This window comes from Ranitomeya variabilis, chromosome 5 (assembly GCF_051348905.1).
Source record: "Ranitomeya variabilis isolate aRanVar5 chromosome 5, aRanVar5.hap1, whole genome shotgun sequence".
NCBI classification, from domain to species: domain Eukaryota; kingdom Metazoa; phylum Chordata; class Amphibia; order Anura; family Dendrobatidae; genus Ranitomeya; species Ranitomeya variabilis.
The window spans coordinates 224597269-224616194 of NC_135236.1; the positions used below are offsets into that span (position 1 = coordinate 224597269).

At 46.4% G+C, this 18926-nt stretch overlaps 1 protein-coding gene across 15 annotated transcripts in view; it reads right to left on the minus strand.

The window, feature by feature from the left end:
• Window positions 1–2279: 2279 nt before the first annotated feature.
• Window positions 2280–18926, minus strand: part of SLTM (SAFB like transcription modulator) — a 133188-nt gene continuing 116541 nt past the window's right edge. For 8 of the 15 annotated variants that reach the window (XM_077263843.1, XM_077263836.1, XM_077263834.1 and 5 more), the window contains 6 exons: window positions 8002–8126; window positions 6158–6319; window positions 5753–6061; window positions 4123–4258; window positions 3299–3447; window positions 2280–3163 (listed from right to left, as the gene is read on the minus strand). In XM_077263843.1, coding sequence (XP_077119958.1) covers window positions 3061–3163; window positions 3299–3447; window positions 4123–4258; window positions 5753–6061; window positions 6158–6319; window positions 8002–8126 — 984 coding nt within the window. In that variant the 3' untranslated portion in view covers window positions 2280–3060. Of the gene's footprint in view, window positions 3186–3298; window positions 3448–4122; window positions 4259–5752; window positions 6062–6157; window positions 6320–8001; window positions 8127–18926 lie in introns of all 15 variants that reach the window. The other 7 variants (XM_077263846.1, XM_077263839.1, XM_077263845.1 and 4 more) reach the window with 1 other exon arrangement.

Sequence of the window (18926 nt, forward strand, 5' to 3'; positions counted from 1 at the left end):
ATTAAAAAAGCAGAAACATCTGAGGAATCCTTCATGTCGCTGAAGCTAACCCTTCCTGCGTTGTTTGCATTTTTTGAACCTTTTGAGAATTGATTGTGGTTTGATATCGCAATTGTAAACTCTATTCATGGTATAGTCCTCCGTGTCTAGAAAAATTTTTCTTTTTCATTTCCATTATATGATTCTCCAGTTTGGACATATTTTCCTTTGTCATTTAAAACTATAAACTCTTTCAATGTGTTATACTCCTCTAATGACTGTTGGAATTGATTACATTAAATAGAGGTATCAAAGAATTTACAAGACCTCATTTAATTATGAGTGCTATGAGCTTTGTCTGAGAACAGCTTGCCCGTACCAACCATTATGCAGTTAATAGCACTCTGTCTGTACTGTTACATACTTAGGCAGTTAACTGGTTAATGCAGCTTTACATGAACACTCGAGCCTTACACTTATGGCTGGTCCAAATAACTAAAGCAATTGTTACCATCCACCTCTCGTGTCTCCCCTTTTCCTCAGTTTGTAAGCTTGCGAGCAGGGCCCTCATTCCTCCTATTATCTATTTTGAACTGTGATTTCTGTTATGCTGTAATGTCTATTGTCTGTACAAGTCCCCTCTATAATTTGTAAAGCGCTGCGGAATATGTTGGCGCTATATACTGTAAATAAAATTATTATAATGGTGTGCTAGAAAACATAAGTTTAAGCACCACTCCAGCAGGTTTTTCTTTTCTTCTTTGCACCATTGGTGCTTCAAATGTAATTCCCCTGCCCTAACTAATAGTCACCTGTCGCCGTCTTCATAATTTTCCAGCATCGATCCAGTCTGTCTCCGGTGAAAAGCGACCTGCTTGCAGCTCCAATGTTTCATGGAGCACGCCAAAAGGTCACTCTTCAATACATCTCTACGAGAGCCTCGTTCTGACTCTCAGACTTGCAGTGCCCTCTTATAAACTTAACTTCAGACTTTCGACCAGTCACAACTTACTAGCACAAGATGATGTCGCTGGACCAGAGCTGTGCCAAAAACCAGTGAAGACACTAGAGGGTGAGTACTGTATAAACTCGAGTATAAGTCGACCCGAGTATAAGCAGAGACCCCTAACTTTGCAACAAAAAACTGGGAAAATTTTAATGACTAGTATAAGCCTAGGGTGAGAAATGCAGCAGCTACTGCTAAATTTCAAAAGTAAAAATAGATACCAATAAAAGTAAAATTAATTGAGACATCAGGAGGTTAAGTGTTTTTGAATATCCATATTATCAGGAGCCCCATATAATGCTCCATACAAGTTCATGATGGGCCCCATAAGATGCTCCATACAAAATACGCCCCATATAATGCTACAGTACATAAAGTTTATGATGGGCCCCATAAGATGCTCCATATTAAAATATGCCCCATATAATGCTGCACAAATGTTGATTATGGCCCCATAAGATGCTCCATAGAGATATTTACCCCATATGCTGTTGCTGCGATAAAAAAAAAAAATCACATACTCTCCTCTCGTCGCTCAGGCCCCCGAAACTTTCAATATTCACCTCTCCTCGTTCCGGGCGCCGCTCCGTCTTCAGCACTGACGTTCAGGCAGAGGGTGCACACTAACCACGTCATCGCGCCCTCTGACCTGAGCATCACTGCAGAAGACGCTGAAGACGGAGCAGTGCCTGGAAAGAGGAGAGGTGAACATCGCGCAGCGCTCCCCCTCCCCATTATACTTACCTGCTCCTCGCGGTCCCTGGTTCTCCAGCACCGCAGCTTCTTCCAGTAGTGAGCGGTCACTGTTACCGCTTATTACAGTAATGAATATGCGGCTCCACCCCTATGGGAGTGGAGTCGGGTCCATATTTGTTACTGTAATGAGCGGTACCATGTTACCGCTCACTACAGTGAAGAGGCTGCGGCGTCGGGAGAACCAGGGACCGCGACGGGACCAGGTGAGTATTATTAGACTCCCCTCCCCTGCCGACCCCTGGGTATGACTCAAGTATAAGCCGAGAGGGAATTTCAGCCCCCCAAAAAATGGGCTGATAATCTCAGCTTATACTCGAGTATATACGGTATATGATGGGGGCTTGAATTTAAAGTGCCACTCCAGTGCTGAAAAAACAAACGCTGGAGTGGTGCTTTAATAGAGATGAACTTTAGCCAATTGATTCATCCCCTAGATGGCTAGTATAGCTACAATAATCTAAACTTGTGAGCAGGGAAAATCTAAAGCTATATAATCAGAAGTACATTAAAAAGGGAGAGGAAAAGAAAAACAAACACATTTAAAACAAAAATCGAACCAGTTTATTTGTGCCACCTAAAAGTTAACAAGACGTTAAGGAAGGAGGGGGAAAAAAACTTTGTGGCCAAATTCACAAACACAACACTGTATCCAGAGAAGAGGGAAAAAAACCAAAAACAATATACTATACAATGTTTGGGAACGTTACTATCAGGCTCCAAAGAGTGTATAAAAAACCCCAAAACATACTATAATTTGGGAAAGAGAAACCAAAAATTCTTAAGAGTCGACAAGAAAGGGGGCCATACTACCAACCTCTCTTTGAATATTGCTTAAATAGTAATGTTTAAATACACCCACCACAAATAGGTGGAAGGTAACTTACGCTTTTATTCTCATTTCAAGATAATTTGGTCATATAAATCAGGCCTAAGTCATAAGCATTAGTCCATTTACTCAATGAAGCTGAACCAACCGTGTAGACATGGCTTTATAATGTATGTAATGTTTATTGAGCAACAGTATAGCCTCAACAGGAAGTGAACGATTACAAATCTGAGAGACTCAACCATTCTAGTCTGTATTTCATTGTGAAGGAACAATCTTCCCCTTTGAAGTTTGCATTATTTTTACACAATTATGGAGGAATTTACAGATTGCGCACTTACAAGTCAAATCCACCAATAAAATCCCCCGTGATAAAAAAAAATTCTTAAAACTAAAAAACACAAAAGCGGGACAATTCACTGTATTAAAGCCTTGTTCAATTGAAGGTTTTAACAAACGAATAAGTTATCTCTAAACACAGGTAACAGACGACTTAATATCTCCGTGGAGGTGCTCCCTTAAAGGACTTGAATCCAGGACCACTTCCTCGGGGCATAGATCCTGGCATATGAACAACTCTGTTGATTGCAGAATTACTGGAAAGGTCAAAAGGGAAAACTTAAAAAAAAAAAAAAAATAATACACCAATATTGAGACCATAAGCAAAATTTACAAATGTCTTTACAGCTACATAGACATGTTCATCTTCCATTGTTCCTTCAACAACATACCCGGAATGAGATGGCATCATGTCTCCACTTCGACCATCTGGCATCCTTCTGCCATCATATCCGCCACCTTGTGCATTGGGACCGTGCCATTCTTTTCTCGGCCCAGCAGTGTCACGTCCAGGGCCAATAGGTCTTCCTTCATTAAAGTGCTATGAAAGGTAACAGATACTTTAAATAGAAGGCATTTTTGCTCCTCTGTAAACATTCGGAGACATACTAATGGTGGAAATGTTGTAGGACACGTTTTCCCTTTGAAATTATTCCCAGCCAGGGCCACCCGGTTAGAAAGGAGGTTAAGAATTAGTCTCCAGGAATGACTACATTTATAGAGTTTTACAAGACGATCCTCAGTAAAGATTTGCCTATTTTCAGCTTTTATGAGTTCTCTATTCATTGCTGTACTCTAAAGTGCCACAACATTATTTCCCAGTCAGTGTAACTGTGAATCTCATTTTGCAATGGCACTACTTTGGGATAAAATACAATTCATCAACTGCTAGAGATGAGAGCACTGATTAGTTGGATCCTGGTCCAGCGGCCATGGACTACAGACGGGAGCCCTGCACAGCACCTAAAGGCACCTCCATTGGCTCGTCTATGTAACTGCCGAACTGCGAGGTCATTGTTATGGTGTGACACACATGATGACCCACCAGGCCTACTAATCAAAAGAGCTGCAGGGGATGGCAGCAAGCAGAAGGCATTTTGCAAGGTTCCTGTGTGAACGACAAGTACAGACATGGCCGCTGTACCAGGATGCTGTGAATTTTAATTGCTCATCTTTGTTAACCTATATAATAAGGGGTAAAGCATAAAATACTTACTTGTCCACCACTACCACGGTCTCCCACCATTATTCCACGATCACCATCTCTGCCACTAAAGCCAGATTTACCACCACGATTGCTATGCCCACCTCTGACAGAATTACCAGGTGCATCTCGTCCAGATCTGTCAGTTCTGTTGAAAGAAAAGATTTTTTTTTTTCTTAGCCACTTAAAAGGGAATTTGTCAGCAGGTTTTTGTTATGTAATCTGAAGGCAGGATGAGGTAGGGGTTAAAATACAGAATTCAGGGTTGTGTCTGTCACTAATCAGACTGTGTGCAGTTTATTTACAATGAATGTTTTATCACCAGGTCATCATAGCTTACACCCTGCTGCATCAGCTATGATTGATGTTGGCACCGACCATGGCCATTTAACCCCTTAGATGCTGCTGTCAATAGTGACTACATCATTTAGATTGCTTCCTTTTTAGCCTCATCGGCACCTTAAGATTATGATTGTGTGGTCCTGATGTGTCCTGGCAATTCATGGCCAAATAATGGCCTTGGATCTAGTGACCAGTTTACATGTTAGCAACATTTTGGTGGTAAAAATAACATTCTTTCCTGCCATGCCACTTTGCATTAATTCCTGAAAAGCCCCTTAAGGGTTAATAAACTACCTGACAGCAGTTTCAAACATGTTGAGGAGCGCCATTTTTAAGATTATATTACTGTTGGGGGTTTTGAATATATAGCTATATATAGGTCCCCAAAGTCACTGCAAAACTGAATAGGTCTCAAAAAAAAAAAAAAAAAAAAAAAAAATAAGTTTGTAAAATTTCCTTGACAATAAAATGAAGGAAAAAAAAATGATTGCTACAGTTTTTAAGTAAACATTCCAACAAAAAACTATTTTACAGATGGTGCTGATGTACAGCAGACATGAGGGAAATGTTATTTATTAATTATTGTGTGACTGTATAAAAGGGATCATCATTAAGGCCAAGTCACATTTGCATTGGGCAGAGTGGCGTACTTCCTGTTAAGCCCCACCCACTGCCTCACCTCTTCCATTCAGCTCTGCCTATGTCTGCATGCATCCTGCGTACCCATCTTTAACAATGGGTACGCAGGCCACGCGGATGTGGCAGCATGCGTTTTGACAGTGCACCGAACGCAACATGTTGCATTTTGCTGCGGTCGGCACAGCGTCAAAACGACGCATGTGGACGCATAAGCATGGCCTGCGTACCAATGTTTAAGATAAGTACGCAGGACCATGCAGACGTAGGCGGAGCTAAATGGAAGAGATGCGGTGGTGGTGGGGCTTAAAGGAAGTACGCAGACCTCTGCAGCTCTGCCCAACGCAAGTGTGAACTTAGCCTAAAAGTTTGAAAAGTCAAATTTCTGATATTTTTATAAGAAAACAAGACATTGATTTAAAATTTACCACCATAAAATGTGTCATGAAAAAAAACAAGTCTCAAAATAATTGGGATATATTGAAACATTTTAGCATTATTGACACAGACACGTCAGATTTAAAAAATTTGAACTGGTCATTAAAGGGGTTAAAACAAATTAACAATTCCCCTACCAAGCTTTCTAGAACCCTACTCCCCTAGGAAGACTGTGAACGTTAGTTGAAAACGATAAATTACAAGCTTACACATTGAGACCAAGTACCTTGTATCCCGTTTATCAGCTGCCATTCCTCCTTCTTTCCAGTTAATGGGCCGTGCTGGTTTTCCTGGAGTATCTCTTGGATGATGGCCATGCTGCATCTCAGGATTACTGAGTCTTCTATCAGGGCCTTGGCCCTCAGGTCTGTTCGCTCCTGGTCTGTCAATACCTACAGGCCTTCGTTCATCTCGATCTCTCCGATCTGTATCGCGTGGCTCATTTCGGACTTGTGTTGGATCACTTCTTCTTGAATCATTAAAATTCTTGTGAAAGTTCTTTTTGTTATCCCCTTGGTTCGAAACACGGTCACGTCTACCGGACGGAAAAGAAAAAACAAACTGTAAACACACATCATAGTAAAAAAAAAAAAAAAAAAAAAAAAAAGCAAACAATTATCTGCATATTTACCTTTCAAAAGATGAGGCAGAAGAACCCTCTGAAAACCGACCCCGTTCTCGAAGATCAAAGTCAGTGAATCTGGGCTGCTGCCGATTGAACTGAGACCCCTGATTGAAGCGGGAATCTGTATCCATAGCCATTTTCTTGTTCTCACCCCAGAAGTGCTCTCTCCTATGGGAAGAAAAAGGGTGTAAAAAGAGAAAGGGGGAAAGGAATTTTTTATTTTCTCCTGCCGACCCACCTCTCTCTCCCCCAGAAGCAGAGATCTCAATTTGGGTAAAATGGCCACTGGAGGCCATGCACAAAGTCAATCGCATTCAAAACTCTGGGAAATACAGGGGCTCTGTGAATTCACAAAATGTCGCTGCAGCACCCGCACCGCCGAACATCCGCTCCTACTAGCCTGGGACCAGCTTCATGCCGCAGCGACCCTAGAACCCCGCAGCCGGTAATGTACTTTCAGATTGTAAGACAAACCCCCATTCCCTCCCCAAATTGGGGGGAGAGGATATCTTAATCTGAAAAATACTTTGGGATTTTCTGTTCCCCATATTTGGACATTATGACTTTTCACCTTTCCACTTAGGTGATAGGTTGCCTCGTCACTGAACACTAGCCGAGATGCGAATTCTTCCAGTGCTGCCTGACAGGGCACAGAATTCTTATTGGATGCAGCGGTCGACTGGCTTGACTGATCAGGCTACTTTCACACTAGAATCGTACAACGCACGTCGCAATGCGACGTACCGACTCATACTGTGAAAGCGCCGCACAACGGGGGCAGCGGATGCAGTTTCTCAACGCATCCGCTGCCCCATTGTTAGCTCCGGGGAGGAGGGCGCGGACACGACGCACCAAAAAACGGTACATGCAACTTTTTTGTGCCGACAGTCCAACGCAACCGTCGCACGACGGTTGCGACGTGTGGCAATGCGTCGCTAATGTTAGCCTATGGAGAGAAAAATGCATCCTGCAAGCAATTTTGCAGGATGCGTTTTTTCTCCAATACGACACATTGCGACGTGCGTCATACGACGCTTCAGCACTTGCTGCCATTCATTTTCTGCACCCAAGATTCTATGGTTTTGTGCAGAGTTGAATTTCATGGCCTTTTTCACCATAATTATTCCATGAAGATCAAATAGGGTTCAGAATTCTCCAAACTATAAACGAGATGTAGCTGTGTCCCACTGGTTGCTGCTAGTTCTGAGCTTAAGGCACTGGTGGACATTTTCCAATTGGATGCATGTGTCTTGTGGACATTTTCCAATTGGATGCATGTGTCTTATGTGCACATTTCTTGATGTATCTTTAAGAAGAGCTTGAAACCACATGCGCTTTAAAATCTTTACCTGGGAGAGACATTGTTGATGCAGTATAACTCCCTTGTGTCTACTTGCCGTGCTCAGACCTGACGGTGGATTACCAGTAACATGAAATGTTCTTTCACAACCACATTTTTATAGCAGAGTTTGGTTGCCCATTTAAGCCTCCTACACAGCGGTTTGTTAATTACTGGGTTTCAACGTACATATGAAAAGGATTATCACCTGTTGGGTATAACTGGTTACTCATACACCTGGCTATAATATTACAAAACTGAACACTTTATGCCTAGAAGAATTGATGCAGTTTTGAAGGCAAAAGAACAGTCACATCAAATATTAATTTGATTTTTTCGTTCAATTTGCATTTCTTTAACTAATAAACCTATCCTACATCTATTTTTGATAAAATTCTTAATTTACAGCATCCCACACACATGCCTAACACTTATTTAAAAAGCTATCAATTTGCAGCTCATCCTTCATTACATAACCAAAAGGAACTTTTCTTAAAACTTGGTTAAATACCTATGGTCGACATCACGTGGACGCTTTAAAGAAAATCTTTTCTCTTGCTCAAATCGAAGCTGTTCCTGCTGACGTCGCAGCGCTTCTCTCTCTCGAGCAATGCGCTGAGCTTCCTTGTACCGCTCCTGTGGAGGGATTTAGCGAGGTGTTATGTCTGACTTAATTAGTACATTTAAAAATTTAAAAAAAAAAAAAAAAAAGGAAGGAATCCATTAGCAGGCTCAACCCTACTAAGCAGTCTATATGGGCATGGAGGTCACAGGAAGTTTATGAAAATGATACCTTCATAATATGGCATCTTATTTTAGAGAAATTTAACTTTTCTTAGTCAGAAAAGAGGGATTTTTGGTTCTTACCGTAAAATCTTTCTTGGAGCCTTCATTGGGGGACACAGGTAACCATGGGTCTATGCTGCTGTAGCTAGGAGGCTGACACTATGCAAATGAAGAAGTAGCTCTTCCCCGGCAGTATACACCCTCCGACAGGCAACTCAGTTGGTGCAAAAGCAGTAGTAGGAACAGGTAACAAAACTCAACCTATGTACCAACCCACAACAACGCCACGTTAGCCAACACGGTACAACTTCAAGGGAGGGTGCTGTGTCCCCCAATGAAGGCTCCAAGAAAGATTTTACGGTAAGAACCAAAAATCCCTCTTTCTTTCTCGCTTCATTGGGGGACACAGGTAACCATGGGACGTCCAAAAGCAGTCCCTAGGGTGGGATATTCTGCCGAAAAAGAGGAGTTAGGTCGGCCGGTGAGAAACCGCCGCCTGCAGTATTTTCCTACCCAGGCTCGCATCTGCAGAAGCCCGAGTATGCACCTTGTAGAATTTTACTAAGGTGTGAATGGATGACCACGTTGCGGCCTTGCAAACCAGCGAAGCCAAAGCTTTATGACGAACTGCCCAGGAAGCTCTTACAGCTCGCATAGAGTGAGCCCTCACCCCTGAAGGAGGCCGCTTGTCTTGGACACGGTATGCCTCCAGAACCGCTGAACGGAACCAACGGAATAGTGGACTTGGAGGCGGGGAGCCCCTTTCGACGACCTTCCGAGACGATGAACAGAGAATCGGCCTGACGAAAGGAAGCAGTCCTGGCAAGATAGATCCGGATAGCCCTGACCACATCCAACTTGTGAAGGGATTTCTCCAAGGGATGAACCGGGGAAGGGCACAAGGAAGGGAGGACAATGTCATCATTGATGTGAAAAGTTGAGACTACCTTCGGTAAGAAGGACGGAACCGGTCGAAGAACCACCTTGTCCTGGTGTAGGACTAGAAAAGGAGAGCGACAGGACAACGCTGCCAGTTCAGAGACTCTCCTAATCGAGGTGATGGCGACCAAGAAGGCCACTTTGCAAGATAGAAGCAAGAAGGAAATGTCCTGCATAGGTTCAAAAGGCGCCCGCTGGAGGGCGTCCAAGACGAGGTTGAGATCCCAAGGCTCGACAGGAGGAAGATAAGGGGGAGCTATATGCGAGACCCCCTGAATAAAGGTCCTCACCTGTGGAAGGGAGGCTATGTCTCTTTGAAAAAGGATGGACAGAGCGGAAATCTGACCCTTCAAGGTGCTAAGGGAAAGACCCGAATCGAGACCTGCTTGAAGAAAACTGAGAAGGGATAATAATAATAATCTTTATTTTTATATAGCGCTGACATATTCCGCAGCGCTTTACAGTTTGCATACATTATCATCACTGTCCCCGATGGGGCTCACAATCTAAATTCTTTGGAATGTGGGAGGAAACCGAAGTACCCGGAGGAAACCCACGCAAACACGGAGAACATACAAACTCTTTGCAGATGTTGTCCTTAGTGGGGCTTGAACCCAGGACCCCAGCGCTGCAAGGCTGCTGTGCTATCCACTGCGCCACCGTGCTGCCCAAAAGGTCATAGGAAACAGACCGTTGACCTCACACCAACGGAAAAAGGCCTTCCAACATCTGTGGTAGATACGCGAGGAAGCCGGTTTCCTCGCCCTTATCATAGTCTGGATGACACTGAGAAAAACCCGCGTCCTTCAGGACAGCGGCCTCAACGGCCAAACCATTAAATTCAGAGACCGAGAATTTGGGTGGAAGAGGGGCCCCTGCGAAAGAAGATCCGGTAAATCCGGAAGCCTCCATGGAATGTCCGATAGCATGTTCACCAGTTCCGCGTACCAAGCCCTGCGAGGCCAATCTGGAGCTACCAAGAGCATGGGGACCCTTTCCAACTTGATCTTTTTGACGATTCTCGGGATCAAGGGGAGGGGAGGGAGCAGATGGGGCATCTGGAACTGGGCCCACGAAATCACGAGAGCGTCGCATCCGATGGCCATCGGGTCCCGAGATCTGGAAACGTACTGGGGAACCTTGTGGTTCGCCCGGGAGGCCATTAAGTCTACGTCTCGGACGCCCCACCGCTGACAAATCTGGCTGAAGATTGAGGGAAGGAGAGACCACTCGCCCGCCACGATGCCTTGGCGACTTAGAAAGTCGGCTTCCCAATTGTCCACCCCTGGGATGTGGACGGCTGAGAGAAAGGGAACGTGGCTCTCTGCCCAACGCAGAATCTTTGCCACTTCCGTCATGACTTGACTGCTGCGAGTCCCTTTCTGGTGGTTTATGTAAGCCACGGCTGTGGCGTTGTCCGACTGAACGCGGACCGGCTTTCCCGAGAGGAGGGACTGCCAGCGGACGAGGGCTAGGAAGATGGCTCGGAGTTCCAAGAGGTTGATAGGAAGACGTGCCTCTTCAACAGTCCAGCAGCCCTGGGCCGTGAGGAGGAGAAAGACCGCTCCCCAACCCTGGAGACTGGCGTCGGTGGTGATGACCTGCCAGCGGGGAGGGAGAAATGACCTCCCGCGCAGAATGGAGGTGGACAGCGTCCACCAAGAGAGGGACTGTTTCACTTTGGAAGAGAGGTGAAATGGACGGTCCAGGGAAAGCGGATTCCTGTCCCAGGCAGTTAGAAGGACCAGTTGGAGGGGACGAGAGTGGAACTGAGCATAGGGACCCGCTTCCATTGAAGCGACCATTTTCCCCAGAACCCTCATGGCGAGGCGGAGGGACAGTGGGTTCGGACCCTTTAGCGCTCTGACACCCCCGAAGAAGAGAAAGGAACTTCTCCTTGGGGAGGAAGACCTGAGCCTGAGGGGTGTCGAATTCCATGCCCAGGAATTTCAAGCGTTGGGTCGGGATCAAGGATGACTTCTGGTAGTTGATTATCCAACCAAGGCGAATGAGCGTGTCCAGAGTAAGCTGGAGGCTCTGGCTGCAATCCCAACGGGACGAACTCTTGATCAAGAGGTCGTCAAGGTAAGGGATTACCAGAATCCCCTTTGAACGTAGAATGGCCATGACCTTTGTGAAGACCCTGGGAGCAGAGGCCAGCCCGAAGGGGAGAGCCGTGAACTGGTAATGATGTTCTTGGATCGCGAACCGGAGAAACCTCTGATGCTGTACGCAAATCAGAACGTGGAGGTACGCATCCCGAATGTCCACGGAACACAGGAACTCTCCTGGTTCCATGGACGCGACCACCGAGCGTAGTGATTCCATCCTGAAGTGTTGAATCCTGAGATGGCGGTTTAACCGCTTGAGATTTGGACGGAGAGACGCGTCCTCCTTTGGGACCACGAACAGGTTCGAGTAAAAACCAGAAAACTGCTCGTGATAAGGAACCGGAACTACGACTCCTGAGGCGAGGAGTGAATCGACGGCCTGGAGAAGCACTGGGAGATGAGAGGACTGTTTGGGAGGACAAGAGCAGGAAACGTCTTCCTGGGGGCGAAGAAATTTCTATCTTGTAGCCTGAAGTGACGATCTCCCTGACCCAGGCGTCGTCGACTACAGATAGCCAAACTTCCGAGTACAGAAGAAGTCGGCCTCCCACCCTGGAAGGATTTCCAGGTGGGGGCGACCCGTCATTTATTAGCAAATCTGTGGCCCCGAGATCCAGATGGACGAAAGGACTGGGTGCCCCATCTATGGAAAGAACGTTTAGGCTTGGACTGGGGTAAGGAGGTACTCTTACCACCCGTAGCGTCTGAGATAATTTGATCCAGCTGTGTGCCGAAGAGTCTAGAGCCCTGGAAAGGCAGACCAGTAAGGGATTTTTTGGAAGCAGGATCTGCGTTCCACGCTTTAAGCCAAAGTACCCAGCGAATGGCCACAATGTTACTGTTAGCCCTAGCCGAGCAGGCTGCCGCATCAAGGGAGGCATTCATGAGATATTTTCCCGCCAGAGAAATCTGGTCCGCTAAATCAGACAGTTCCTCAGCAGGAGCCGAGGCCAAAATGTCTCTGCGCAGGGTTTTGGCCCAGGCTGACAGAGCTTTCGCTACCCATGAAGAGGCGAAACTAGGACAAAGAGGCTCCGGAAGCCTCAAACGCCGATTTGGCTAAAGCCTCGATCTGTCTGTCCGTGGGGTCTTTAAGAGAAGCCGTGTCCGGAATAGACAAAATCGTCTGAGAAGATAGTCTGGACACCGGTGGGTCGACCTTAGGAGACTCGGACCATTTGCTGACAAGGTCGGAGTGGAAAGGGTATAAGACATCTAGCCGTTTCCTGCCAGGGGAAAGCTTACCAGGGTTTTCCCAGTGTGAAGAGGTAGTGTTGTCAAACTCCTTGTGATTAGGAAACACCCTAGAGGGACGTTTAATCCGTTTAAAAGCAACGGAGATGTCCTGAGAGCTTGTCTCGTCCTCCTTAAGATCAAGTATCTGAATGATAGCCGAAATAAGGCTATCGACCATATCCTGAGCTCCGGAAGTCTGATCTGCATCCGAGTCAGATTCTGACTGAGAGGTTACGTCAGACACGAGGTCCGCCTGCAAGGAGGGGGAACGGGCAAGTAAGGGGTATCCCGGTGTGATCCAGAGAACTGGAAGAGGATCTAGATAGAGTCCTTCTGTCTCTTTTGTTAAGCCTGCCTCTGTGAGGGTCTTGGACAGGTACGAGCGAATCGCCGTGCGAGGCGTTCGTGGCACTGGTGGCATTAGATAGAAGCGGGATACGTTCAAGTGCCTGGACGAGGGACTGAGACACCTTAGTCAGGTCTAACACTGATTGAGACATTTCAACAGCCCACTCCGGGGGGGAGGGGCTCATCCCGAGGCCTAGGGGCTTCCTGAGGGAAGGACAGTGGAAGGAACGCAGGACGGGCAGAAAGGAGAAGGCTGACCTGAGGCCCACTTTTTCTTACAGTGAGCGCAGGCGTAATGGACGACCATTGGAGTGGGGTCGGACATAGATAGAGGTATTACCTTGCAGGTGCAGAGAAGTACTGCCGGGAAGGGTGGAGCCCGAGAGAGCAGTAGTGCCCCGCCTACCGATACAACAGAGGCATCGGCAGCCGCAGGCGTCTGTGTCCCCCAGAGATCCACACGATGTGCAGGAGACGCTGCAGGCACAGGAAGTCGCCTGTGGAGCACGGGAACCACACGACAGAGGTGGGCGTGCATAAGCGCCAAAGGGGGGGAGAGGAATGCCCCAGACAGCGCTGGACTCCCTGAGAAGCGTTGCCGCGGGGATGTAGGGCGGAACAAGGAAGCAAGGGGGCGTGGTCAGCCGGGCGCCGAAAAAAGCCGGCTGAAGAGGAAGAGAAAAACGGTGCGCGCGCGCCGGTTTGAATATAAATGCGCCCGCTGTGCGGCGAGAATGAAGAGGCCCCGAAGAGGTCGCTGGGGGGGACAAGACCCACAAAAGGGGCTAGTAAAGGTGCACGCTCCGGACACATCCCCTGAGCCCCTTTGAACTAATAAATTGTTTTAACCCTGTTCACTCCGGGGAAGGGGGCAGGCTGTGCACTCATACTGGTCCCTAAATGTTGATTGGAGATTCCCTACCTGAGGCACGCATCAGGAGCCCTTGTCCGAGGAGAGGGTCCTGGGATGAAGTCCTCCTTCCCGCGCCACGAACATCGGCGCAGAAGACAGCGTCGACTCCTAAACAGGGGGAGAGGGTCACTGGAGGTAACCGCCGTCTTCCTCTCAGCCCTCTGAGGAGAGGGATGAGGAGGGGAAACGGGCAGGACTGGCCACCGAGAAAAGAGTCACCCTGAACACCCGAATGGGTGACAGGGGACGAAGTCCTGCCCAGCGGGTCCGAGAGGGTGTGATGTGGGTGAAACCACACTACTCTCTCAGCCGCTCAAAGTGGGGAAAAGAGGGTGAGAAAACTGCACCCTGTTACCCTGAAAAGAGTATCTGAAAAAGAAAGGGGAAACTAGGAGTTAGTCATACCGGTAACGGTATTTCCAGGAGTCCATCATGACAGCAACACAAGGAGGTTGCTCTTCATATCCTTGATAGGGACAGGAACACAGAAGAGGTTAAATAGCCCCTCCCCACCTCCACCCTTCAGTGATTTTACAAAGTACCACACCAGGATAGATACAACACAATTTTATTGAACTTCCTCTCTATACATGTTTATATCACACATCAGACAGGAGTTCAAGGGAGGGTAAATAATGGGTGCTGTCATGATGGACTCCTGGAAATACCGTTACCGGTATGACTAACTCCTAGTTTCCAGGTCGTCCCTCATGACAGCACCACACATACCAAATAACTCCTATTTAGGGCGGGTTTACAGCTTGGAGGACTTTCCTCCCAAAGCCGGTCTGTTGATTTGACAGAACGTCCAGCTTGTAATGCTTACAAAAGGTATTTGAGCTAGACCAAGTTGCCGCCCGGCAAATTTGGTCCATGGATGCACCCGCACTCTCTGCCCATGAAGCAGATATCGCTCTCAGAGTGGACTTTCAAGTGTTATGGAGGAGATTCACCGGCTGAAGTATACGCAGCGCAAATGGTAGATTTAATCCACCTGGCTAGAGTTGCTTTTGAGGCTTTTTTGCCTCTATTCTTCCCAGACATCTGGATAAAGAGGTTTGAATCAATTCTCCAGCCGTCTGTAAGTTTTAGATACTGCAATACTGTTCTCTTAACGTCCAGGGAATGGAGAGAACGTTCTTTATCACTGTTGTAGTTCTGACAGAACGTAGGCAAAATAATTTCCTGGTTTATGTGAAAGTCCGTCACAACTTTTGGAAGAAACGAAGGGTCCAACTTTAGGACGATGCAATCTTCTTGTATCTTTAAGTATGGATCGGTTATGGACAGGGTTTAGATTTCGCCTATTCGCCTTGCCAACGTTATTGCGACTAGGAAGACAGTCTTGAATGTTACAGATTTCAGGTCTGCCTGATTAAGTGGCTCGTATGGAGCTTTCCGTAATTCATTTAGTACTAGGGTGAGGTTCCATGGAGGTACTGAACTTCGTACTGTTGGTCGGATACGTTGCGTAGCTTTGATGTATCTCACTACCCAGGGATGATTTGCTAGTGGACAATCATAAAAGGCACTTAAAGCCGAGACCTGTACTTTCAGTGTACTAGGCCTCAAGCCCATATCAAAGCCTGTTTGGAGGAAATTTAATATCTGGTTCTTGGAGAACAGATATTGAAGTATTGCTCTGTGCACAAAATTTCTTCCAAATTTTTAGGTATATAGCCGAAGTCACCGGCTTTCTGCTCTTTTTCATGGTTGAAATGACCGACTCCGACAGTCCTTTTGATCTCAAGATCTCGTTTTCAAGATCCATGCTGAGAGCTGCAGCATCTTTAGATTTTGATGGACCAGCGGTCCCTGCGTTAGGAGATCCTGCCTCTGTGGTAGTAGAACTGGGTCTTCCATCGCCATCCACTTCAGCAGAGAAAACCAGCTCCTCTTGGGCCAATATGGCACTATGAGAATTATTACCGCTAGACTTTCCTGAATTTTCATCAAAACTCTGGGAATTAAGGCTAATGGAGGGAACGCGTATGCAAGTTCCATGTCCCAATGTTGAGCCAAGGCATCTAGGCCAGCCGGACTGTCTCCTAGATTTAATGAAAAGAACTTTTCCGTTTTTGTATTGTTCTTTGAGGCGAATAAATCTATTTGCGGATTGCCCCATTGTCGAGTTAGCTGAGTAAAGACTTCTTTGTTTAGAGACCATTCTGACGGCTGCACTTTCTCTCTGCTGAGAAAGTCCGCTATTTGGTTCTGTGAACCTTTTAGATGTACCGCTGTGATGGATTTCACGGAATTCTCCGCCCAGGAGAATATAGTTTCTGCTAGGGCCTGAAGTGGATGGTGCCTCGGTCCTCCCTGATGTAGGAGAAAGGCTACCGTGGTCGAGTTGTCTGAGAAGACTCGGATGTGGTGTCCCTGCATCTCGTATTGGCACTTTTTTAGTGCTTCCCAAACCGCTCTGAGTTCCCTGTAGTTGGAGGAACTGTCGGGTACTGATGATGGCCATGTCCCCGGAAGGTATCGTCCTTCTATGTGGGCTCCCCAGCCTCTTGAGCTCACATCGGTGGTTATGTTTACGCATGGAGATAATCTCCATGGTTTTCCTCTTTTGAGGTTTTCTATGTTGATCCACCATGAGAGGGACTGTTTTACCTCGTTGGGTAACCACATCCTGTTGTCTAATGACTTTTCCTTCCCGTTCCATACTGAAAGAACTTCTCTTTGGAGCGTTCTAAAGTGAAACTGGCTCCACTGTACGCGGGGGATGCAAGAGGTCATGAGCCCTAGAATCCTCATAGCTTTCCTGATGGAAATGTATTTGCGTTTCTTTATTGTTTGAAGTTCTTTTTTGATTGACCGTTGTTTTTGGTCTGGTAGGAACGAGTATTCCAGTTCGGAATTTAGAAGTACACCCAGAAATATTTTCTGTGTCTCTGGTTCGAGACTCGACTTTTTCAAATTTATTATCCACCCCAGATGCTTCAGGAGTGACATGGTAATCCTTAAAGATTCTTCCATTTGTTGAGATGAATCCGCTATCAATAACAGATCATCCAGGTATGGTGCGATGAGAACTTCTTTTTCTCTTAAATGAGCCATGAGCTCCGTCATCAGTTTTGTGAATATCCTTGGGGCAGAGGAGAGGCCGAATGGTAGACACTGGAACTGGAAATGAAGTATTCTCCTGCGGTTTCTTATTGCAAATCTGAGGAATTTTTGATGTGAGGGATGGATGGGAACATGATAGTATGCATGTTTGAGATCTAGCGTGCACATTACCGAGTTCTTTTTTATTAACGGTATAATTGATTTGAGAGATTCCATCTTGAAGAGTTTGTACGCCACCCATTTGTTTAATGGTTTTAAGTTTATTATTGTACGGTATTCTCAGCTTGGTTTTTTATGGAGAACAGACTGGAGTAATGCCCCTGAAAATGCTGATGATGGGGTACCGGTATTATGACCTGTAACTCTAAGAGTTCCTGTATGTCTGTTAGCAGCCTTTGATGTACTGCTGACGACAGTGTGTTAAACAGAATCTCTTGGGGGGTAGATGAGTATACTCTATCTTGTACCCCTGTGCAACTGTCCGTAGAATCCACTGATTCCGAGTAATGTTCTGCCATCCTTCTAGGAAGTATTGTAGTCTTCCTCCTATATTGTTGGCGTCATTGTTTGCTGGGTCCTGACGACTGGTCTCGAAAGGACCCTCTTCCTCTGCCCCCTTTAGGGTAGCTCCATCTGCCGGACTTCCCTTTCCCTCGGTAGTCCTGTCTTGGGTGGGAGCGAGTCTTCCGAAAGCAATTGTGATTTCTTTGGCTTCTCTTCAGGGAAGCCTTTCTTCTTGTCGGATGCTTTCTCGAGTAGCTCGTCCAGGACTGGACCAAAGACGTGAGATCCTGAGAATGGAATTGAACACAGCTTGCTCTTTGATTGGGTATCTCCCATCCATGATCTCAGCCATAAGGCCCTTCTTGCAGCATTTGACAGCGCATTATTTCTGGCAGCAAAACGCACTGATTCTGCTGAGGCATCCGCCATGAAATCAGTCGCCATTCTCAGAACTGAAAGATTTTAGGATTTCTTCCCTTGGAGTTCTGTCTTTAATATGACTCTCCAGCTCGTCCACCCAAAGACTCATGGATCTTGCTACAGAGGTAGCCGCTATGTTCGTTTTCATAATGGCGGCTGACGATTCCCAGGCTTTTTTGAGAAGATCTTCTGACCTCTTATCCATTGGGTCCTTTAACCCTGACGAATCCTCAAAGGGGATAGCCGTTTTTCTTGTGACCTTGGCCACTGGGATATCAATTTTCGGAATGGATTCCCAGACCTTAGTTTCCTCTGGATCAAAGGGAAGACTGTACTTGAAGTCTCTCGGGACTACTAGTTTCTTCCCCACGTCTTCCCATTCTTCCATTATCATAGCTGTTATATGATGGTTGACTGGAAAAACTATTTCTGCGAGTTCTTAGGCCCCCGAACATTTCATCTTGAACCGATAGTGGCTCAGACGAGTCCTCTATTTTCATAGTGCTCCTAACTGCTTTTAGCAGCACATCCGTATTTTCGGACGAGAACCGGTATCTCTTTCGTTCTTCTGGAAACGCAGCCGATGGATTACTCTCTTAATCTGAGCCTGGATCGGAGTACCCTGAGACCTCTCCTTCCTCAGAACTTAAGTCCATATCCCATCTAGGCCTTTTAGGCCGTGGAGACTGGGGTGGCACCATCGTAGACACTGTAGCTTGGACTTCATCTCTAATCATGCTTTTGATATTATCTAATAACGAAGCCTGTTCGTCCTTTAGAAGTTCAGTGATGCATTTTTCGCATAACTTCTTTTTATAGCCATCTGGGAGCTTGGTGGTGCACAGCGGACATCTGATAGTCCTTTTCTTAACAGATGGCCTCTCGGGAATGTCCTTATCCTGTAAATGTAAAGGAGATCCCTGTAGCTACGGATCTAGAGTACTGTAATGTCTCCCATACCACGTACTACTCACATGGTCCGTGGGTAGCTCTAAGGATTGGACGTCTGGACGACTAGCACCTTCCATCTTACTGAGTCAAGTGTGCTGTCAGTTGTCCGTCATTAAGTAGTCAGTCTTACCCAGCTTCAAGACATCTGATTCGTCC